The sequence below is a fragment of the Dryobates pubescens genome, chromosome 9 (assembly GCF_014839835.1).
Source record: "Dryobates pubescens isolate bDryPub1 chromosome 9, bDryPub1.pri, whole genome shotgun sequence".
Taxonomy (NCBI): Eukaryota; Metazoa; Chordata; class Aves; order Piciformes; family Picidae; genus Dryobates; species Dryobates pubescens.
Window position 1 is genome coordinate 15,407,404 of NC_071620.1, and position 24,714 is coordinate 15,432,117.

The 24,714-nt window shown below is 43.1% G+C and overlaps 1 protein-coding gene across 1 annotated transcript; it reads left to right on the top strand.

The window, feature by feature from the left end:
* Positions 1–6,168: 6,168 nt before the first annotated feature.
* On the top strand, positions 6,169–22,813 carry NAPG (NSF attachment protein gamma). Its single transcript, XM_054164188.1, has 12 exons — positions 6,169–6,293; positions 8,172–8,239; positions 9,677–9,761; positions 10,797–10,814; positions 12,166–12,196; positions 13,456–13,565; positions 13,688–13,754; positions 14,528–14,598; positions 16,127–16,205; positions 17,298–17,377; positions 18,949–19,078; positions 20,715–22,813. The coding sequence occupies exons 1-12, from the start codon at positions 6,238–6,240 to the stop codon at positions 20,862–20,864; spliced, it is 945 nt and encodes a 314-aa protein (XP_054020163.1). The 5' UTR covers positions 6,169–6,237; the 3' UTR covers positions 20,865–22,813.
* The last annotated feature ends 1,901 nt before the right edge of the window (positions 22,814–24,714 follow it).

Sequence of the window (24,714 nt, forward strand, 5' to 3'; positions counted from 1 at the left end):
CTCAGCCAGCCTCATCAATTTTATTGGATGTTAGTGATCAGGCCACTGGAGTGGAAAGCCCCAATCTTTGTTTTCTCGCTTTCCTGTTGATGGATATGAAGCAGAAGCTGGCATCTGAAGGCACCATTCATTATGCAGTTTGGCAATCCTGTAGGAAAGTGGAAAAATCAATCAAATTATGCTTTCAAAACTGATGAAATCTGCTACGTTTTCCTGCCTCTCTTCTGGGATCTATGTCAAACATTATTTCGGTGACAGACTGAAGGACATGCTCATGTCACATTATGAAAGCCTCTTGATTTGAGGAGCAATGCTACATTTCAGACTTCATTTTCCATGTCTCAGTGCATCACTGAGCATCTTGTGGAGAAACTGCTCCAATGCAATGAAGAGCCATTAACAATGAATGGACCCAGAGAGAGAAGTAACAGAACTCTTACCACAGCAGTTGGAAGTGAGAGCCTTCTGTGATGAATAATTCAGTTTCACAGATTGCATCGGGTTGGAAGGGACCCTCAAAGGTTATCTCGTCCAAACCCTCTGCAGTGAGCAGGGACACCTCCAACTAGATCAGGCTGCTAAGGGCCACATCAAGTCTGATCCTGAATGTCTCCAGGGATGGGACCTCAATCAAATCCCCAGGCAACCTGCTTCTTATATCCAACCTAAATCTGCTCAGTTACCAGAGGTTCTGGATTCAGGATGTTGAAGCAGAAAAGGTGTCCTGTACATGCTCTATCCTGAAAAAGTTACTGATCAACAGAAAAAGAAGGTGAACTAAAGCTATGATTACACATGTCCATATGCAATTCCTGCCTTTCCAACTTATGTTCCTGCCACACTCTTTGTGCAGGAGTTACTGCTTGGTAAATTCCCTGAGGGAACAGAGTTAGCTAAGAAGGGCCATGACAAAAAAAATAAATTAAGAATTTGACTCACAAACATTTGTGCTGCAACAATGTAGGGTGGCAGTGGTGAGTGTCAACACCCCTGCATAATGAGAACTGGGAGATAATGAATCTACTGCTGACACCAAAACAAATACACACCAAACTACCCATAAGAGCAGCCAAGAGGGACTCCTAATGCAGAATTACAGAATGGTAGGGGTTGGAATGGACCTCTGGGTATCTTCTAGTCTGACATTCCTGCTAAAACAGGGGCACCAGCAACAGGTTGCCCAGGATCACAACCATGCATGTGGGCTTGGAATCTTTCCAGAGAAGCAGACTCCCCAGCCTGTCTGGGCAGCCTGCTTCAGGGATTTAGCACCCTCAACAGGTAAGAAGCTTTTTTCCGTGTTCAGATGGAACTTCATGTGCTCCAGTTTATGCCCATGAGGGGACCAGAGCATCTTTCTGATGAGGACAGTCTGAAGCACCTGGGGCTGTTTAGCTTGGAGAAGGGAAGAATGAGAGAAGGGATCTTCTCAATGCTGATCAATAGCTAAAGGGTGGGGGGCAAGAGGATGGGGATAGACTCTTTCCAGTGGTGCCTAGTGATAAGACAAGGGACAACAGTTACTAAGTTAACTACGTTAATTTCCACCTACACATAAGGAAAAACTTCTTTGAGGGTGACAGAGTACTGGACCAGGCAGCACAGAAAGGTTGTGGAGTCTCCTTCTCTGGAGAGATTCAGAACTTGTATGGGTGTGATCCTGTGCAACCTGCTCTGAGTGACCTTTCTTTATCAGGGGGTTGACTAGGTGTTCTCCAGAGGGCTCTTCCAGCCCCCACCATTATGTCATTCTGTGACACGTTCAACAAACAGGGAGGAGGGCATGATGCGTCTTTCACGTTGGAACACCTTACAAGACACCAGAACAGCCCCCTTCTTTGTCATATCCAATGAATCTGGAAAGCCAATTAGATGTTACCTCCTTCCCCCAGTTGGGATATTTATAACGTGTCTCTCTTTATTCTCTGGCATCTAACAAAAGGCATGCTCCCATTGCAGTCTTCTGCTATTAATCAAAGACAATCAGCAGGGAGACACACCCTCCCCCCAGAAAAACCAGCCTTGATTAATTTTGCTGCCCTCAGAATTAACTTGTTTGCTTTCTGCCATATCCATTAAGACAGTAATGTCAAATGTCTCACAGCCAAATGGATTATATGGATTTAGTACCGAAGACAGGGAAAATACTGGAGCACTGTGGCCCTGGCAGTGGGAGGAAGTGACAGCAGAATAAATTTTTGTGTATATAATGGGCCCAAAATGCAGCTGAGCCAATTGTTCGTTAGACCATCAGTGTTAGTAGCAGTCTGCCTGGGAGGAGGAATATGCAGATCCCTTTCCCTTCCTCACAGTCAATCTCCTCAGTGTGATGGTGTGGTCATTATTACAGAATCATAGAATCATTTCAGTTGGAAAAGACCTTTCAGGTCATTGAGTCCAACCATTAACCCAACACTGCCAAGTCCACCACTAAACCATGCCCCTCAGCACCATATCTACACATCTTTAAAATACCTCCAGGGATTGTAGTTACAACTCCAACTCAGACACTAATAAATGAGAACTTTCCGTATCCTGATGCCAAAAAAAGGGGCATCAAATCAAGGTGGGGAATCCAGATCTAGGAAAACTTAAATTCACCTTCCAGATCCAGTGAAGTAGCAGATGGGATTCAGAAGCTGATTTAAAATACAACCCACTGCAGCCAGTCTTGACTTTCTGAACAAGAACACAACATATTCACAGCAAAGTTAGTATTAATTGGTAAACAGATTTAGCTATGGCTGTACTGATAGTGTCATACATTTAACAACAGCCCTCTGAAGGGAGCCTAGGCTGTCTTAATTACAGGCTGTGGGTGGACCAAGCCATTATGGTGGAAGGTGCTGTCCCTAGCTGCCTGCCTTCACCCTCTTACCAGAGGTTAGCCTCAGGGAAGCTCACACAGGTGCTTTTTAACCAATCACAGACAGAATGAGCTGTATCAGCTTATGCAGTTCATTCTTCATAACATGATGCCTTTTGATGCAATGGCTGAAATGCTTAGAGAGGAAACAGAAACCCTCTGCAAGGTGTAGTGATGCCAGTTCTCAGATGCAGCTGTGATCAGTGGCTTCTATGGGTACAGCTATCGGCAGTTTACATCTGCCTAGTAGACAAAACCTTTAAGATTATACTTGTAAAAGTTTGCCACTCCAACTGCTATCATTTTTTCCTCCTCCACGTTTTACCTGGTCATTTTTCAACACCAAATTTTAATTCACAGCCAGGCACCAGATGCTGTGATACAATCCTTCCCAGATGTAAAATCTCTGGAGGTTCCATGTCTGCAAAATAAAAGCTACCCAGGAACATCCTATTTCATTTAGTACTAATCTTGGAAACCTTTCATCTGGCCATTGCAGTATGAAGTGTAACTAGACAGTGCACACAGGCAGTTTCACTAGACAGTAAGTTGCTATTTATAAACTGGGGAACACCAGCACAAGCACACAAACAGTAAGTCATCAACTGGGTGCTTCTGAGGACCACTCAGGGATTATTCTGTCCTTTAATGCCACAGTTCTATGATTTCATTATTCCAGCTAACAGACTGAAAGGCACTGCAGCAAGCTCATAGTTATATGCCCAGATCTCTCCTGGCTACTACAGGAAAGGAAAGAAAAGACAAATGTGGTGACAGATGCATTTTCCAATCAGGGCTTCCTCTGTCCTTCACCTACTACCAGTCAGTGCTTGCCACTGTATTGTAGTGCTTGCTTGTATTATGCATAGACTAGGTATTTTCTCCCAGTAGTATCACGAGCACTCATCTGCTTTAGAAAGCAGAAAAAGAAAACCTCTCTACAACCTTTTTTCCTATTGTCCTAGGACACAAAATAATATTTAGTGGGGATTTTCCACCATCTGCAGTAGACGATTGCCTCTCAAGTGCAGTGCAAGAACCAACGTTAGAAAATGAAGTTTCCACGTCATCAGTGGAATCTGGGAAAAGACCTGAGTCTGATGCCTACCTAAAATAAAACAAATAATGTAAATATTGCTTCTTTTCACCATAAAAGGTAGCAAGAACCACCAATCTCTGATTCCTGCGAACAGTATGGACTTACAGTGACACCTACAGTCTGGTAAGAGTTCACAGTATCACTAAGGCTGGAAGAGACCTTGAGGATTATCGAGTCCAACCTGTCTCCACAGACCTCATGACTAGACCATGGCACCAAGTGCCACGTCCAATCTCCTCTTGAATGCCTCCAGGGACGGTGACTCCACCACCTCCCTGGGCAGCACCTTCCAATGGCAAACAACTCGCTCGGTGAAGAACTTTCTCCTCACCTCGAGTCTAAACCTCCCCTGGCGCAGCTTGAGACTGTGTCCCCTTCTTCTGGTGCTGGTTACCTGGGAGAAGAAACCAATCCCTTCCTGGCTACAACCACCTTTCAGGTAGTTGTAGAGGGCAATGAGGTCACCCCTGAGCCTCCTCTTCTCCAGGCTATACAATCCCAGCTCCCTCAGCCTCTCCTCATAGGGCTTGTGCTCAAGGCCGCTCCCCAGCCTTGTTGCCCTTCTCTGGACACGTTCAAGTGTCTCGATGTCCTTTGTAAATTGAGGGGCCCAGAACTGGACACAGTACTCAAGGTGTGGCCTAACCAGGTAAAACAATCATATGGAACAGAAACTCTTTTGCTAGTTATGCATCACAGCAGCATGGCTGAACCATAGAGGGTTATAGTGCGTGCGCAGGGCTGGAGTTGCGCATTAGTTCATCCTTCTGGTGGTCTTTCAATGATGTAATCTTCTGGTCAGCACCTGCTGGTGGGCTGCATGCAGAGTCCTTGTGGCTGTATCTATTTTAGCTCTGTTGTTACAATCAGTACCTTTCCCAATGGTGGTTACATGCAGAGTCCTTGAGGTTGCTTTGCCAGTTCTTACAACCGTTTCTTGTGTATTCACTTTCACATCTTCTGCAGCAAACTCTCCTCCTTTCTCATCCTTGAGCAACTTATTCTTGTTACATAGGCTATTTTTCACACAAGCTGTTAGCTTCCCTATTATTTCACTCTCCTATTCAGGCTTCTACATAAATATAATAAAGCAAACAAAATATAAACAATAATAGCAAAGGCAAATAATATAGCAAAGAACATTTTATAATAAAAGAAAACATCCCTGTCTCACTTTTTAGTTCCATATTCTTATTTAGCCCATCCATACTTCTGCTTTAGAGCTTCTGTTTTAATCAAAATCATCTAATTGACACAAATTATCACTCCATTCATCACAGAGTAGATGACCTCTAAAGGCCCCTTCCAACCCAAACCAGTGCATGATTCTTTTCAGTGGTACTTAGCAACAGAACAAGGAGCAGTGAGTGCAAACTGAAACACAGGAGGTTCCGTCTGAACACGACAAAAACCTTCTTTCCTGTGAGGGTGCTGGAGCCCTGGAGCAGGCTCCAAACCTGCCCGGACATTGTGATCCTGGGCAACCTGCTGTGGGTGACCCTGCTTTAGCAGGGGTGTTGGGACTGGATGATTCAGAGAGGTCCCTTCCAACCTCCCATTATTCCATGACTCTTGAAGGTAGGCACAGACCAACGCAGTGACTGAAGGAGCTGGGGCTGCTTAGTTTGAAAAAGAAGAGGCTGCGGGGAGACCCCCCCCATCGCTCTCTACAACTACCTGAAAGGACGTTGTGGAAAGGTTGGTGCGTGTCTCTTACCACAGGTAACTAGTGATAGAAAGAGAGGCAACAGGCTCAAGCTGTGGCTGGGTGTGTTTAGACTGGCATGAGGAATTTTTTTTTTTTTTCCAGAGAGTTATCAGACATTGGAATGGGCTGCGCAGGGAGGCGGTTGAGTCACCCACCCCGGATGTGTTCAGAGGTCGTTCAGATGTGGCGGTTGGGAATGTGGTTTAGGGGTGAACCTTGCAGCATAGGGTTATCAGTTGGGCTTGGTGATCCCGAGGGTCTGAACGTTTCTGTGATTCCAACAGCCATTCTGCCAGATAATACCAGCCACAGGGCTGCCGGGAAGCAAAACCCAAAACCACACCGAAAAACCCAAACAAGACAACAAGTATGGGGAAAGCCCCATACTACTAAAGACGGGGTCTGCGGCTCCTTTAAGACCCGCAGCCGCCATGCCGGGGTGCGTGCGGCGAGCCGCGGCGCAGGCGCGCTGCGGCGGCGGCGGGCTCAGCCCCTCTCTGTTGCATTGTGGGCCGCGTCGCGTCCCGTAGCGGCAGCGTCCGGCGGACCCGCCGCGCTGGCGAGATGGCGGCGCAGAAGATCAACGAAGCGTTGGAGCACATCGCTAAAGCGGAGAAATAGTGAGTGAAGAGGAGGGTGGTCGGAGGGTGAGGGGAAACTGGCAAGCAGGCTCGGTGGCCGCCAGCTCAGCGTCGGGGCTGTCAGGCCCGCCCGGCTCTCCTGCTCCGTGAAAGAATGTTAACCCCGCCTGCTTCAGCGGGGTTCCGCGGAGCCTTCTTCCACGGCCGCCGAGCTCTGGCGCAGTGGGGCGGCAGCTAGGCACCCCCTTGTCACTGTTGGGCCCTATTTGCACGGGTTTATTGGGAGTTGTAGTTTTGGCTAGCGACTGTGTGGAAGTGGAGGCCTGGGGAGAACTACAGTTCCCGTGGTGCGCGGAGCGGAGGGGTGAGGAAGGGGCAGCCTGTGGGGAGGTTGGGGGCTGAGGGGAGGACCGAGATGGGGGGCAGAGATGGGGACCGCCTGTGCCAGGCGACGTGACTTGGAGAAAAGAGGAGGGAAGTACTCGTCTGGGGGAGGCTGGCGCGGAGGGAGCAGGAGGATATGGCTTCTTGGCTCTTCTGCCTTAGGGGTCCCTCACTACGGGAGGTGGATGCTAAAGAGCACCTCTAAACGCAAAACTGAAAGAATAAAGTGGCTCTAAAACGAAAAAGTCGTGTCGGTAAGGCTGTAGGGTTCAGAGGCCTGGAGTTAGAGCTGCTGCCTTAAGGGCCGTGTAGCCTTTATGCTCAGATGTAGCTGCAAAGCAATTGCAGTCACTTCTGTCTTTCTGCTAGTGTTAGTGGGAGAAAGAAGCAGGAGAGAAGAGCGGTGGAGATTGTGATATACGAACGAGCTTAACCTTGTTGAGATGGTATGTTTGTTTGTTTCCTGCCTATGAGAAATGTGTGATTGTTTCTTTTTCAGATGGTTCTTAAAGACCTGTGCTGTCAGTGTCAGTCAGCTTAACATCTACATATGATAGTCTTCTGATGAATATTTTATCACTGAATATAACCATTTTGCTTATGTCTCAAGTTCACAGGCTACAGTATAGCTGTCATAGAGCTGACTAATCTATAAGTGCTATCATTTCAGTAACAAAATCATAGATCAAATGTATGCATTGTGATAGAGACCTCCACAGAATAAAAACATCTCTGCCTGAGTTCTCTTATTCAAATTACTTGACCCTGACCAAAAGTGCTTTTCAGTGGAATTAATTTTAAGCTTATCTTGGAAAGCATTTGAAATACAAAATGCCTAAGTCTCAAATTGTGTGCAGGTTAGAGCATTACATATTTCAGCACCATGCATTTGAGAGATTGCCTGTGATAAAAATAACACTATGTGAAGGCTTGCTTTAGAGTTACATACTGTGGATTTCATCCAAGTAAGACAACAAGACCAGCATAGAGTCTGTATACAGCTGGTTTTCCAAATTAAGCATGTCTTGAATCTGAAGTGTCTGCTTAGAACAGCTATGATCTCTTGTAGACATAGAAGTGACACATGAGGCTTTGTCTTAGTAAATCTTCTGTGTATGCAATGGAGAGTCTTTGATAAATCTCAGTAGCAAATAATTGCTGTAGAGAGAACACTGGAAACTTTGTGATGTCTGCCAAAGTTGTGATGTGTTGTGGTATTAGAAGTCTTGATACCATCTTGGTGTAGGTGGAAATCCTTCATATTACTGTTGTGAAGAGTCTCTGGGAAGAGTAGAGGTATATTAATTAGGGTGAGGCGAGTAACTATGGGAGATAATTGCAGTGCTCTAAGCAACTCGTAACAATGCCAGTGTTTAGTTTTACAGTGGTGATGTCACGTAGGTAATTACTCCTTTTCAGATGTAGTCTGAAGTGTAAAACACATCTGCAAGCTTAATAAACATCTGAAGTGCTTTGAAGGTAAAACATGAAGTCTTTACTAATTGTTAACGGGCCTTTCTTCTTGCATTTCAGTCTGAAAACTGGGTTCTTAAAGTGGAAACCAGATTATGACAGTGCAGCTACTGAATATGGGAAGGCAGGTATGTATGGCTGTAAATATGGCCATATTATGCTTTATAGTTTCAAAGTGTTGTTTAAGTTTAATCCCTGATAACGTTTGACACATTTTGAGCACATTGCTCTTTCACTAAAACTGTCTTAAAGACAAAGTAAGTTGAAACAACAAAAAAAATCATTAGCACAGTAAAATAAATATCAGATTGTACTTAGAGAGCCAGGAGAGTTGTCAAAACAATTTCATTTTGATTTTCAAGCTTACACCTTTTACTTTTTACGTTACTATGTGTGATAAAAATAAAGCTTTTCTTCCTTCACTTGTCCACCCCCAAATCCTATGACTTTGCCTACAAACCAATAATGATTTGAGCTGATTTAATAGTCTTTGCTTTTTCATCATCTTCTGAAATGTGTCCTGACAAAGACTGTCTCAGTGAGGCACGCTGCCAGGTTGTTTGTGGTCTCTTTCCACTTTGGGTTTTTTTTTTCACTGCAAGTGTCACACTGTGAAATTCTTCCTAGCTGATTCCTTTTTGCTCTTGAATGTCCTTATTATGGGAGTGGTGTGGCGCAGTTGGTAGCACATAAGACCTTTAATGGGGAAGGTCGTGAGTTCAAGCCTGCAGTGGGCACTAGTGTCCGCCCTACTCTAGTCATGAGGTCTGTGGTGACAGGTTGGACTCGATGATCTTTGAGGTCTCTTCCAACCTTAGTGATACTGAATACTGAAAAACAAGTACTAATTGGATATTATTATTAGTAATGTAATATTTAATAATAGTAACAGTAATTTATTATGAGTTGGTTTTATTAGTAGTAGTAATAGTATTTATTAGTAGTAGTATTATATTTATTTATGTTATTATAGTAATTTATTATGGGTTTTTTTTGCTTCATACTCTCGGCATTTCCACTCATTCATTTAAGCCTGAATAAATAAAAAGAAAATAGAAACTTGGAAGAGCAACTGGAGCATTTCTTAACTAAAATTTATTTTATATCTTACTTTAATATCCTATCAGTCTAATGAAGCTAGAAATAAATATTTATGCCCTGCAGTGGTTGTGTTGAGTAGATTGTCACAGATACGTGCTGGTGGTGGTACCCATCTGTTCCTGCCGTTCTGAGTTGATACAACCTCTAATGATGAAAGCTTTGTACATGCACATTCCTGTCACTAAAATACAGAATGGGTGAGTTCCAAAATGCAGCTAAAAACATCCTGCACAGTGTGTGGTACAATGATGGTATGGAAGTAGAGTTAATAAATGTTTTTAATGGTAACTAACGAGTGAAGCAAGGAGGACTGCCACAGGATTGTTAAGAAGAGCTTAATAAACTGGAACCATTTATTTAAAGAGCCTGTTTGCATCTTGAGGTGGCTAAAACCTTGAGCAGGGGTGGTGATAAAAAGGATAAAAGTCAAGCTGTAAATAAGAACTTTGTTTGATTTCTTGCAGCTGTTGCTTTTAAGAATGCCAAGCAGTTTGACCAGGCAAGGGAAGCCTGTTTGCGGGAAGCTGAGGCACATGAAAACAACAAAGCGTATCTTTTCTTTGATTGTTCTTCTCTTCTCCAAGAAGCTGACTAGTTGCTGCTTAGAATGGTGTAATGGGGTTGGTAGAAGATATCTTTCATGTAGAAGATGTGCTTACTATATTTGTGCATTTTGTTGGTCTAACAAAACTGTCTTTTGCAAAACCTTTCATAAAATCATAGAACCATAGACTGGTTTGAATTGGGAGGGACCTTTAAAGGTCATCTAGACCAACTTCCCTGCACTGAGCAGGGACATCTTCAACTAGAACAGGTTGCTCAGAGCCCTGTCTGACCTGACCTGGAATGGTTACAGGGATGGGGCTTCTACCACCTCTGGGCAGCCTGGGCCAGTGTTTCATCACCCTCAGGGTAAAAAATTCTTCCTTGTATTTAGTCAAAATCTTCTCTCTTTTTTGTTTAAAACCATCACCCTGTGTCTTATTGCAACTAAAAAGATTGTCCCCATATTTCTACCCCCTTGAAGTACTGGAAGGCCACAATAAGGTCTCACTGTAGCCTTCTCTTCTCCAGGCTGAACAGCCACAGCTCTCAGCTTGTCTAAGCTGCGCACAGCATTTCTGTGTATTCTGAGTGTGAAAATGAAAGAACTCTTTCAGTTAGGAAGTCCATGTTGTTCCCACTAATACTTTGTCTGATAAGATGCTGACCAGTGCCTCAGATACCTAGGTACTGCTTCAAAAATTATTCTAATAAATATCTACAAATGGATTGTATAAACTAAATGCAGCTCTGACATTGTTATAGTACTTATAGTATTTAGGAACCAAGACCCTATCTTAAATAGAACCTATTTTGAATAAATTTGGGGGTTATACCCTTACATGCAATTATGCTCTGATATGTTGCATTTATTCTGTCCTTGAAAGCATTTATTCTTTGACACCTTGCCTACACATGTAGTAGATTTGTCTTGCCTTTAAGAGATTCCTTGCTTTGAAACTTGTATAAGATTTTGTACACTAATTTTCTCCATTGTATTTTTGTGGCTTTTGTCCTTGACTTTGACCATGTTACTTCCAGTCTCTTCCATGCAGCTAAGTAAGTACAGAAGCACCGAGTAATCTGAAACAAATGTTCTAACCTGTGGTACAAGCATGAACTCTCTTTTTGATCTCACTGTGGTAAATCATAGAGTCATTAAGGTTGAAGAAGGCCTCCACAATCCTCGAGTTTAACCATGAATCTAGAACTGCTAGGTTACCACTAAACCACAGCCCTCAGCACCACATCTGCATATCTTTGAAGTACCTCCAGGGATGGCGACCACTGTTTCATTGAAGAATTTTTTCCTAATGTGCAACCTAAACCTCCCCTGGTGCAGTTTGAGGCCATTCCTCTTTTCCTCTTGTTTGAGAGAAGAGACCACCACCCATGTCACTACAACCTCCACAGCCTCTTTTACTCTAGGATAAAAAACACCAGCTCCCTCAGCTACTCCTCACAAGACTTGTGCTCTAGACCCTTCACCAGTTTCATTGCCCTTCTCTGGACGTTCTCCAGCACCTCAGTGTCTTTGTAGTGAAGGGCCCAAAAGTGAACTGAGTATCTGAAGTGTGGTCTCACCAGTGCTGAGTACAGGGGGATGGTCCCTTCCTCAGTCCTGCTGGCAGCACTACTGTTTATACAGGCCAGGATGCTGTTGGCCTTCTTGGACCCTTGGGGACACAGCCAGCTGCTGACCAACACCCCAGGTCTTTACTGGGCAACTTTCCAGCTGCTCTGATCCAAGCCTGGAGTATCCATCAGGTTGTTGTGATGCAGTTACAGGACCTCACACATAGCCTTGTTGCACCTCACACAGCTGACCTCAGTATGTTGATTCGGCCTTTGTAATCCCCACTCTAGAGTCTTCCTGCCCTTGAGCGGATCCACACTTCCATTTGATGTGGTCAAAAATGTTATAGTTCAAGCAATTTCAGTCTTTCAAAATCACTTTAATGGAAATGCCGGCTGGGAAAGTCTCAAAACTTGCAGTGGTCATCTGATAAAATGATTTTGACCTCTTTTGATATATAGATATAGATATCAATATATATATATAGATATATAGAGAGAGTTTATATTGGATGAGTTTTTTTGCCATTTTGAAATCCTATACTGTTGAGAATTTTTTGAATTAAAGAGTCCCTCAAGCAGATGGTGACAATCTGAGTCATTGCCTGAGAGTCAGATCACAAGAAGTGATTTCTACTGAGGAGTGTGGTTGAGGCATTTCATTTATGAAGATAATGGCACACCTGCACTGTCATTAAATGAAACAATTGAAACATCTTCAAAGCATTAAATATTAACAGTGGATCACCGATAGCTGATACATGTTAACCTTTTCTGTGTATCTACAGCTTGCTGAAATACCCTGTAGTTAAGTATTTTTTTTTCCTCTTTGCAGAGCTTATGAACAAGCTGGCATGATGCTGAAGGTATTTTCATTTATTAGTGTTTATTAAAACCTCTAGTTTATAGTGAAGAATATTGTGCACTGAACCACTTTACAGTATGTAAGCCAAATCCATATACAAATGATACTTTTCTGTTGACTCATACTTCTCACCAAAAGTCTCAGTAGATTGAGAAAATTACTTTTGTAACGGGAAGGGTGGAAAAAAGGTTTTCCTTTTGTAGAAGGAAAGGTGAGTGTCTCGTATCAGAGGGTCAGGAAAGAGTGGTGTTGCTTCTGCTCTAAAATACCACTAATTCAATCCTTGCCTGAATGTTTGGTACACTTCTCAGTGTTCAAAGCCACAACTTCTCAGGGCAGCCTGTTCTAATGTCTAGCTACCCTCATGGGGAAGAATTTCTTTTTAATGTCTAATCTCAGTCCAGTTTGAAGCCTGTCACTACATGCCCAGGTGCAAAGCACCTCTCCAGCTGTCCTGTAGGCCCCCTTCAAACACTGGAAGGCTGCTCTAAGATTTCCTTGGAGCTCTTTCTTCTCTAGGTTGAACAACCCTGACTCTCTCAGACTGTCTTCATGGCCCTTCTCTGGACCCACTCTAACAGGGCCATGTCCTTCTTGTGTTGGGGACTCCAGAGCTGGACACAGTACTCCAGATAGGGTCTTATGAGAGTGGAGAAGAGGGAGAGAATCCATCCCTTCCCTCAACCTGCTGGCCATGTTGCTTTGAGTGCAGCCCAGGACACAATTTGCCTTCTGGGCTGTGAGCACACATCTCTGGCTTCTTATCAAGCAGAACCCCCAAGTCCTTCTCCTCAGCACTGTTCTACACCTAACTTGTTTTTGTGCATAAGATTGCCCCAACCCAGATGCCGAACCTCGCACTTGCCTTTGTTGAACTTCATGAGGTTGACCTTGGCCCACCTCTGAAGCTTGTCTAGGTCCCTGGACATCCTTTCCCTTCAGTGTGTCAACTGCACCACACAGTTTGGTGTCATCAGTAAACTTGCTGAGGGATCCCTCTCTCCATGTCTCCAGCAAAGATGTTAAAGAGCACTGGTCCCAATGCCCACCTCTGAGGAGCAGTTTTCATCATTGGTCTCTGCTTTGACATCAAGCCATTGACCATCACGGTTTGAGTGTGATAGTCAAGTCAGTTAGTTACATATAAGGTTATAGTTTTTTATTAAATAAGGAATCTTACTAAATAAGTTTGCTATGCTTTGTTTCATTGCACAAAGAACAACCCCTGACAGCAGGGTCCCTCTGACTGTTGCTTTGCAGGAGATGGGCAGGCTCCCCGAAGCAGTTCAGCTGATTGAGAAAGCCAGCATGATGTACCTGGAGAATGGGACACCAGACACAGCAGCTATTGCACTGGAACGTGCTGGAAAGTAAGGCTGTGATACTGGTGGTACAGGGCATGGATATGTCTTTGGTGTTCTTTATCATCTTTTTGATGCTTTTAGGGAAAAAACATTTTCATCTGAAGGGATATGGTTAATGTTTCTTACAGGTTAATAGAAAATGTGAACCCAGAGAAGGCTGTGCAGCTCTACCAGCAAGCAGCATCAGTATTTGAAGTAAGTGGAGTTTTTTTGGTTTCGTGTTCTGCGGGGGTTTTGTCATTTTGTGGGTTTTTTTCCCACCAGCAAAGAACTTTCTAGTCCCTGAAAGTATACAAAAACAAATGAATGGGTGTTGAGAGTCAACTATGAAGTTAAGAAAAAGCCTAAGATTAGGTTCTAAATGATTTTTCCTTCCCTTCACCTCAGTGGCTGCTGGACATGGCTGCTGTTGAGTCATGGAGCCTAAAATAAATTGAAATCCTTGAAGGCACAGAGGAGTTTTCTTGATGTTCTTGATGTTCTACCCAGTGGCTGATCTGAACTAATGAAGCTGACAGTTTTTATGCTGTAGAGGAGGAAATAATATGAATTAGGAATCAGTTTGCTTTGCCTTTTTCTCTGTCTGGGACTTGACTGAATTTTGTGTGTTGTCAAGTTTTCAGCCTCTTGTTGGGCAGCCCAGAAGGCAAAAACACAGCACTGCTGTTGAGTGTTGGAGACTAAAACAGTTGGAAATCCTTGAAGACATAGAAGAGAAGTTTTCTTGATGCTCTGCTTTTTGCTACTGCTTTTGGCAGACGTATCATACTTGCCATGTGTTCCATACTAGTATGGATGTTACTTTGCTCAGGACATCCATACAGGAGCATCAGTACTCTTCCTTCCTCCTTCGAGTGTGTGAACTGCTGACAAAATACTTAACAGGTGTTCTTTTCCAGACAAAACTCTTAGATTAAGTTGCAGTGGTCTTAATTTGATGCAAATGAATTCTTGTTGTTCTCCTCTAGAACGAAGAACGTTTACGGCAAGCATTAGAAATGTTGGGGAAGGCATCAAGACTTCTAGTCAGAGGGCGCAGGTATAGCTTTATGCCTCTTTTTAGCTGTAATTGAAGCTTTATTAGTGATTTTCAGTATTTTTTCTCTTGCTGTTGTGGGGTTTGTACACTGTTACTCAATTCTTCTTCATGACACTCAAGCTATAGCTTAGTTTCCATGGTATGTGTCACGTTCATCCGGGAACCACCTGTTCTGCATTCTAAGATGGGAGAACGTGGCCTTTAAGGCTTTGATTCCTTTCTTTGTTGAATAACTAGAAGGCACCTACACCACTTTTCATTAATACTTAAACTACTTCAAGATTTATTATTGTCTTCCAGCACTAATATTTAGGAAGTATTTGGAACTCTTTTATAGCTGTGGAATATAAACTGGAGGACTTAGGTGATTAACCTGAGGAAAGGAATCTGTTTGAAGCAGATCCTGTCTTCTTGAAGAGCGTATCTTGGAGTCTCAGTGTCAGTTTAGTTTAATTGTTGATTGCTTGAACCAAGCTTGACCTGCAGTTCAGCTTAGACTTCCTTCACTGAAATATGTAGACCCTTGAAGGAATTGTCTGAGTTTCTTACTCTGCTTTTAAGACACTATTTCACTCCAGAATTGGGCTCAGAAAAGGAAATGTACCAAGTAACTTGCAAGTGTTTCTGTGAAAGCAAGTCAGCATTGCTTCTCAACATCTGAAAGATGCAGTTGCTCTGCTTGCTCTATAGCTCACATCCTGTTGCTAATTTCTGGAAGTTTAATGGGATGCTTAAAAGAATATTCAAGCTTCAAAGCAATTACTGTGACTTAATTAAGGGACTGGAGCATGTGCCTTGTAAGGAAAGGCTGAGAGACCTGGGGCTTCTTAGTCTGGAGAGGAGAAGACTGAGAGGGGATTTAATAAATGTATACAAATACCTGAGAGCTGGGTGTTAAGAAGGGAGGGAGAGCCTCTGCTCACTTGCACACTGTGATAGTACAGGCACCAATGGATGGAAACTACAGCACAGGAAGTTCCACCCCAACGTGAGGAAGAACTTCTTTACTGTAAGGGTCTCGGAACACTGGAAGAGGCTCCCCAGAGAGGTTGTGGAGTCTCCTGTGGAGACTTTCAAGACCCATCTGGATGTGTTCCTGTGCAACCTGCACTAGATTATATAGTCCTGCTCTGGCAAGGGAGTTGGACTCAATGATCTCCAGAGGTCCCTTCTGACCCCTAACATCCTGTGATTGTGTAATAGTGATAGTTTATGGATATCAGACTTGCTGATGGCTTATAGTAACCTGATGGCATAGAGAACTCTATTAGGGTATGTAACAAGGCATGCATCTTGTGCAGTGTTATGAAAAATGAGGTTTCTCTGAATGAACACCAGAGACCATCCTTAGCAAAAGCAATTACTCATACAAAAGGAATTACTATGTATTTGTTTATCTACTCTGTTAGTAACATCTACTGCTGATACTTAGTTATATTATTTTCATTCTAGTAGACTTGTCAGCGTGTTAAACACTTCTGTTGTGCTGTATTCCTGACACTGATACTCCGAACTGCTTGCTTTTTAGATTAGATGAGGCTGCCTTGTCTCTTCAAAAGGAAAAAAGTATTTATAAAGAAATTGAGAACTACCCAACATGCTATAAGGTAAATTCTATAAAAATACAATTTCTGATAGTGTGTTTGAGGTTTTTCTGGGTAACTAATATCAGCTGACATCTGACAGGCAATATCCCTCTTGATTGAGAGAGGTGTTTATTGCTCAGTGAAGAGAATTTGATGTAGTGGAGATTACCCCAACCTCTTAACTGTGGTGTGTTTTTTTTTTTCACTACTAGAATGTTGAAAGTAAGATGCTTTTATCTACAGAAGCTGTCAAAACCAACAAACACATCAAAAATAAAGGCATCCTGGCCTGCATTAGGAATAGTGTGGCCAGCAGGAAGAGGGAAGTCATTGTGCCCCTGTACTCTGCATTGGTTAGGCCACACCTTGAGTACTGTGTGCAGTTCTGGGCCCCTCAGTTTAAGAAGGACATTGAGACACTTGAACGTGTCCAGAGAAGGGCAACAAGGCTGGGGAGAGGCCTTGAGCACAAGCCCTATGAGGAGAGGCTGAGGGAGCTGGGATTGTTTAGCCTGGAGAAGAGGAGGCTTAGGGGAGTCCTCATTGCCCTCTACAACTACCTGAAGGGTGGTAGTAGCCAGGAAGGGGTTGGTCTCTTCTCTCTAGCAGCCAGCACCAGAACAAGAGGACACAGTCTCAAGCTGTGCCAGGGGATCTTTAGGCTCAAGGTGAGGAGAAAGTTCTTCACTGAGCGAGTCGTTGGCCATTGGAATGGGCTGCCCAGGGAGGTGGTGGAGTCACCATCCCTGGAGGTGTTCAAGAGGGGATTGGACGTGGCACTTGGTGCCATGGTCTAGTCATGCAGTCTGTGGTGACAGGTTGGACTCGATGATCTTTGAGGTCTCTTCCAACCTTGATGATACTGTGACAACAAACCACAAAACCTGTTAATGAGTACAACAGATCATTGCAATTGTTATAGGAAATTAACAAATTTCATACCAGCTGAGGGGATGGCTTGTAACTTTTCAACATATTGTTTTGCTTCTTTTTTGGCAGTATCTTAGAACCATTGTGACCTTTTTCACACTAAATATCAGTGTTTTTCTTATATTTTACTGCTAATTTCCAAAGAATCATCACATTTGGGTCTTTTGTTTTATTTCTTTTTAGAAAACTATTGCTCAAGTCTTAGTTCATCTTCACAGAAATGATTATGTTGCTGCAGAAAGATGTGTGAGGGAAAGCTACAGGTAAGTCTGTATCATCTTCCTATAATTTCAGACTGTTCTTAGGAAAGAGCAAGGAAAACACTGTCAAGAAATTTTAAGCCTGTTCTGTTGCCTTACAGCATAATAATAGCATTCCCTGGTATGTGGCTGTCAGGAATTTTTCTCACTCTGAACAGATTTAGCTGTAATTACCATGGTGATTCTTCTTAATGAAGCTGAAATAAAAAGTTAGTCATCAAGAAGCAGTCATGTGCCACAGGTGAAGTGAGATGGAAATGGAAAATTCTTCCTGCTTTATTTTCATCGTGCAAGGATGAGGAGAATACTGTTCTGGCTGGGATTCTTCCCTGAATGATCCTTTGGGTCTTGCCTTTTTCAAAGGGAACAAAGGTTAATTGGCTATTTTAAACACAATTAAGATTAAAAATAGATATTTCTGGATGGTGCTAACTGAATTCTAATTTATTTTTTTTCCTCATTTTTTTTTTTGCCATGTTATGTGCTGAGATTCTGACTTGTCATTACAGTAAAGGCAGTTCAAACTATCTAGTATGGTGATTAGACTGAGAGAAAGATTGATGTGCCTCGCAGCTGCTTCTCGGTAGACTTGTTTTCCAGACCCTTCACCAGCTTCATTTGTCCTTCTCTGGACATGCTGCAGCACCTCAGTGTCCTTCTTGTAGTGAGGGCTCTAAAAGTGATCCTGGTATTTGAGGTGTATCTCACCAGTGCCAAATACAGGGAGAGGATGACTTCTCTGGTCCTGCTGGTTACGATACTGCTGGTCCAAGCCAGAATGCTGTTTGCCGCCTTGGCCACCTGGTCACGTGCTGGCTCATATTCAACCTGCTGTGAACCAACAGCCCCAAGGCCTTTTCTGCCGGGCAACTTTCCAGCCTCTCTCCCCCAAGCCGGGAGTGTACATGGCATTGTGAATCAAATGCAGGACTGAGCACTTGACCTTGTTTAATCTCATCTAACTGGCCTTGGCCCATTGACCCAGCCTGTCCAGATTCCTCTCTAGAGAGCCCCTCCCTACCTTCAAACAGATCAAGGCCCCCACCCAATTTGGTGTCATCTGTGCCCAAACTTACTGTCCCCTCTTCCAGCTTACTGACAAAGATATTAAAGAGGACTGGCTCCAGAACTGAGCCCTGGGGAACACCACTAGTAACCGGCTGCCAACTAGATTTGAATCTGTTCCCCACCACTCTTCGGGCCCAGCCATCCAGCCAGGTTTTTTTACCCAGCAAAGCATCCATTCATCCAAGCCATGAGCCAAAAGTTTGATTTTATTTGATCCATATGCCAAGAGAAATCTTAGTGCTTGCAGACAGTTGCACCAGGGAAGGTTTGGATTGGACATTAGGAAAAAAAGTTTCTCCAAAAGGATTGACAATTCCTGGAACAGGCTGCCCAGGAAAGTGGTGGAGTCATTGTCCCATCTCTGTAGATGTAGTTCTGGGTGATGTAGGTTAGTGGTGACCTGGCAGTGCTGGGTTAATGGCTAGACTTGATGATCTCAAAGGTCCCTTCCAACCATAACAGTTTCATTGCTGAAATGCCCTAAATGAGCTCTTAATTTCCTTCAGTATACCAGGATTTAATGGGAGTGAAGACTGTGCAGCACTGGAGCAACTTTTAGAAGGGTATGACCAGCAAGATCAGGATCAAGTTTCTGAAGTCTGCAATTTGCCACTCTTCAAGTACATGGACAATGATGTAAGTAGGAATTTCCTTCTCCTTGTTCAGGCTGAGATTTTTTTTTTCCCCCTAGTAGAGGGACTGGAGCATCTCTTTTATGAGGAGAGGCTGAGAGACCTGGAAAAGAGAAGACTGAGGGGGGGATCTTAATATTTATCCATACCTGAAGGGTGGGTGTCAAGAAGAAGATGCTAGTCTCTTTTCAGTGGTGTCCTGTGATAGGACAGTGGGCCATGGATACAAACTAGAACACCCAAAGTTCCAACTCAACATGAGGAAAAACTTTACTGTAAGGTGGATGGAGCCCTGGAATAGGCTGCCCAGGGAGGTTGTGGAGTCTCTTTGTCCAGAGACCCATGGGATGCATTCCCGTGTGACCTGCCCTAGTTGGTCCTGCTTTGGCAGGGGGGTTGGACTCAATCTTCAGGGGTCCCTTTCAACCTCTACCATTCTGCAATTCTGTGATCTTTTATTTTTACAAAAGTAGTTCCCTCTCTTTTTTATTTTTTTCTTTTGAAATTGTGCTTTTAAGGTGTAGAAAGGTGTGAAGTGAAGGAGCCATTCATCCGCACCGAACTTTGTAATAACATCGACTGATTTTCCTTTCTTGCTATGTTGAGCTACTCTCCTCTGCTGAGACCCCACCTGCTGTGCTGTGTCCAGCTCTGGAGTCTTCAGCACAGGAGAGATGTGGACCTATTAGAGTGGGTCCAGAGGAGGCCACAAAGTGATGTGAGGGCTGGAGCTCCTCTGCTGTGAGAACAGGCTGAGAGTTGGGGTCGTTCAGCCTGGAGAAGAGAAGGTTCTGGAGAGACCTTCTTGTGGACTTTCAGTACTTAAAGGGGGTCCAGAAGAAAGATGGGGATGGTCTTTTTAGCAGAGCCTGTTGTGACAGGACAAGGGGTGATGGTTTGAAACTAAAAAGAGAGATTTAGACTAAGTAGAAGGAAGAAAAGTTTCACACTGAGGGTGATGAAACATTGGCCCAGGTTGGGCAGAGAGGTGGTCGATGCCCCATGCCTGGAAACCTTTATTACAGGTTGAGTTGGACTGGGCTCTGTGCAATGTAGTGCAGTTGAAGATGCCTCTGCTTGCTTCAGGGAGGTTGAACTAGACAACCTTTGAATGTCCCTTTCAACCTAAACCATACTATGTTTCTATGCATAGTAAAAACTAAGGTGCTAGTCTTACTAAAAAACAGTTGTAAGACTTTCTACATGAAGTACTACTGGATAATGCCTGCAGAGCTGCATGCTGAAACTTTTTTTTACCTAAAGTTTCAGCCCAAGCTGTACCACTCAAGCTATATGATGTGGCCAAATTATTCTGTAGTGAGCTGGATCAATACAGATCTCACATCCCATTCTCAGAGTGTTTTGAGGTTGGTTGATTTTTTTTCTATGTTAGTTTTATTCTAAGCTGGAAGAAGACCTTCTGAAAGCAGCATCACTCTCTGTCTGTCCTGAATCTTACCTGCTTCTCTGTTGTGAGGTTTGGTCAATTCTGTGTCCCTGCCCACAGCAGAGGGAGTTGGAACTGGGTGATCTTTAATGTCCCTTCCAGCCCAAACCATTCTGTAATGCTGTACAGTATAAGTCAATGAACTTTTACTGCCGTAATGGTGCAGCGATTAACCTTGCCTTCTTGTTGCCAGTATGCCAAGCTTGGTCTTACCTTGGTGGTCCCCGGAGGTGGAATCAAGAAGAAGTCACCAAATGCTGCACAAGACAAAGCCAGAGGACCAGCTGCAGCAGGCTCTCACGCTGATGAGGAAGAGGATGAATATTCTGGTGGACTGTGCTAGCTACAGAGGTTGTCTTAAATACATGACTTATTTGTGATGCTGAGCATATCCAAAGGTACCTGATTTACCAGAGCTTCATTGCAATTGTGATGTGGGAATGCTGATCTTAACTTGGCAGCTTCTGGGTACAGTACAGAAAAAAAAAAGCATGATTGTACCTGTCATCTCAAAAACATCTTTGGACTTTATTCCTTACCTGGTAGGAGCTTCCTCAGGGCCCTGCTTTTAGTTTATAGCAAAAAAAAAAAAGAGAGAAATCCTTACTAAAAGCACAGTTTAAGAGAGACCTAAACCCCTGAAACACTGGAGTAGGGAGACTAGTATGACATTTAGTTGCTGGATGTCAACAGCTTTTTGGTCCCAGTAATATGTTGGGGATTGTTTTCTTAGTTAAGTAGATGATGATTTAGGTATTTATCTCCTGCTTAACACCACTCAAGACAGACTTTGCCAGACTGGATTTCTCCACTACTTTAAGCTCTAGAGGGACGTTCCAGTTTATTCCCAACATATTTTTACTCCATTGTGGAATATTATTTTAATCCATTATTTTACAAGCAATATCCATGCAGGTATGGAAAACACTAAGCCAAGTAGTCTTGCAAGCTTACACACACATATCTTTCATCTTAAGAACTTCATTGACCTGAAGTCTTTGGAAATAACCGTTTTGAGTGGTGTTTCTGGAGGGTGCCATAACCAAAAAAAGAAGAAAATGAGGGGGGCAGGTGATGTGCATTGAATGTAAAGCTCTGAAGACAATGTTTAACCAAAACTTAGGTGGCATGGTTCAATGGTAGGGAGTCCATGACTGTTCTAGGTGTTCACTTAGTAAGCATGTTATTTACTAATCATTATTTACTACAGAGACATTTCGTTCTCAGAACAGCTCTCTTCTACAACAGACATTTTCCAAACTAGCTCAGAATGCAAAATGCCCAAATTGTTAACACATCATCTCTATTTTTTATTTGTTTTCCACTCATAATGTGCTTTGCAGTGTCTTAAATTCTGTTTGGCCACTTCATGCTTAAAATTTGGCCACCCTGGAAGCCGTACTTGTGGTCCCTTTCTTCAGAAGGACCAAATCAAGATCTGTACTAGGGCGAGTTCCTGCACATGATTTGTGACACTCAAAGTTCAATCGACAGTAGATCAAAAGCACAGTGATGATACAGCTTCTGCCCTATTAAGGAGCTGGATGTCTTCCAAGAATAACAAGCGTGTGTCTGATGTAAAGGTGATCTCTGACATCAGTGTGTCTGACAACTGTGACGAAGGTGAGCTTGTAGAGGGTTGCTGTCCTTGGGGTGAGTAGCACTTGATGGAGTTGTGATGGCTACACAAGCTACCTGCAGTGATTGCAGGCAGGGCTGCTGTCAAAGTCACGTTACTCAGTTCAGTGGGTGTTAAAAAAGTAGTTTTGTCTCCTTGTATCCTATATTAATTATAATCATAATGGGTTTAAAAGCTATCTGAAATTACACCTGTAGTTCTTTGCTGTCTGACAGGCAATTTCCCTGTGGTGTTAATGGTATGTAGAAAAGGTTTTGCTCTTCTGTAAAGCAATCTAAATGACATTTTGGGAGTTGAGTTGCTCTTCTCTGATCACAGTGTACATCAAAGATGGTTTTGAAGAGTTTTGTGTAACTTCTCTTTCGGCTGTTGGAGCAATCCTCACTTTCTGCCTTATGGATTTATTCATGAAGGTGACCATGCACTTTTTGATCACAAGTAGAAAAAAACCTCACACATAGGAGCACTGGGAGGGGCACTGAGTAATATTCTTCAGGCTTTTCTTGATGCTTCCAATTCTAAAATCAGTTCTGTTGAATGGTCCCAAGGAGTCTTATTTTTTTGTGTGTGAAGTTGTGTATAGTTGACACCATGACATGCAGGAGAAACAAAATTGGCAGCTTTGCATGTGAAAGAAGTTGCAGACTTTATTTAAAGTTTGTAACACTAACAGGCCATTAAAGTAAAAGTGAAAATCTGTATGTGAGATCCTTGAAGAATATTTCTCATACTGCCAGAAAACCAGATGTGCAAGATTGTCTTCCCACTCCTCCAGTTTGTTGTTTTGGGTTTGTTTTTTTCTCTTTTCCATGTGCCAAGTGTGGAAAACATGAGGCAAAACTTCTACCAATCAGGTTAAGCTGCCATTGAATTGAAATCTCGACTCTTAGGAGCAGAGTCTTAATCTTTGATTGCAATGTTGCTGCAAAGACCAAATCTGCTGAAATAGAAGTGTCTGAGAAATAAGATGGTCTATTTTATATAACTTATTCTCCTATTTTAGGCAATGAAAGTGTGATAGGAATGTTAACTGCCTTTTAGTAGATGTTTAGCTGTAGAAGAAGCTGTCTGTATATTATGTGTTTAGTGTTTGTTTCTCTTTCTCACAGCAATTTGCACACTTATGTAAATATCATGTAAGTGATTTAAAGTGGAGAAGATGCCATTGACAAACAAGAGAGTCTCCAAATCCAGTGTTGGCTGTAAAAAAACTTACTTGTGCATGAAGGCTGAGAGATGGTCAGTGCAATGTATGATGTCAGATCAGAATTTTATCTAAATTACCTGTAACTTAAGACTCAATATGCCCAAGTGCAGTGTGAAACCTGTGCTTTATTTGTCCTTTTCCCGAATCCGTGGTGTATTAGAGTACAAAATGTGTTTGTAACAGCTCTACAAGATGCTGCCTCACAAGAAGGGGCTTTATGTTTCACCAACATGAGAAATAAAACTTGAAATGAACATCCTTGGATTAGATTTTACTGTTGTCAACCAGATCCTGCTGAGCAGTATAACTTGAAAATTAATATTTGTCATCCAAAGCAGATTTTTTTGTGTGACTGTCTGCAGGTCTTGGCACCAGGGGTCGCAGGTATGTTGTATTGTCATAGGTAGAGTGTGGTAGAGCAAAAGTCTAGTATGCAGTGGCTGAGGGAACTGGGGTTGTGCATCTTGGAGAAAAGGAGGATGAGGGGAGAACTCCCTCTCTACAACTCCCTGAAAGGAGCTTGGAGCAAGGTGGGGGTTGGTCTCTTCTCCCAAGGAACACGTGAGCAACCTGGTCTAGTGGAAGGAGTCCCTGCTCATGGCAGTGGGGGCTGGAACTATATGATCTTTAAGGTCCCTTCCAACCCAAACCATTCTATGATGACAAGAGGAAATGGCCTCAAGTTATGCCAAATGGAAGTTTAGTTTGGACAAACCTAAACCTCCCCTTTCTTGACCTAAAGGGTTCCTAGACTCTGGAACAGTGTGCCTAGATGTAGTCTCCATCCCTGAAGGAATTTCAAAGATGCGTAGGTGTGGTACTGGGGACATGGTTAGTGGTGACCTGATAGTGCTGGGTTAACGGTGGGACTTGACCTTAAAGTTTCCTTCCTACTGAAAGCAATTTTATGATCGAGGACCAAGTCTTGGGATCCTGCTGGCTGAGGTTTAAGTCTTGAGAGTCAGTGATGTCCAATCTTTGTGGCTTATTCAGTAGGTGTGGTTGCAGCCTATTTCATTTATCTTGTGGGTTTTGTTTTTCAAACTGACCTTTGGGTACCTTCTTGCTGGCTTTCATTATCTGAGATGACAACATCGTCTTTGAGGGCTCTGGCCACATGGAGTGAAAGGTATGTGTGTGTTTTGCTTCTCTGCTGATTTTAACATCTTGGTCATGTGGTATTTTCACTTCACTTCTCAAGGTTTGTATTCAGAAACCAAAATTACTATGTTGAGTGATTGTCAGACCTGAGTTTGTTGTCTTTAACAACATGGAGAGAAAGAATGGACTCTCTACCCTTGGTCTTCCTTAATCTGGAAGGTGTAGTGTCTAATGACGAAGGACAGA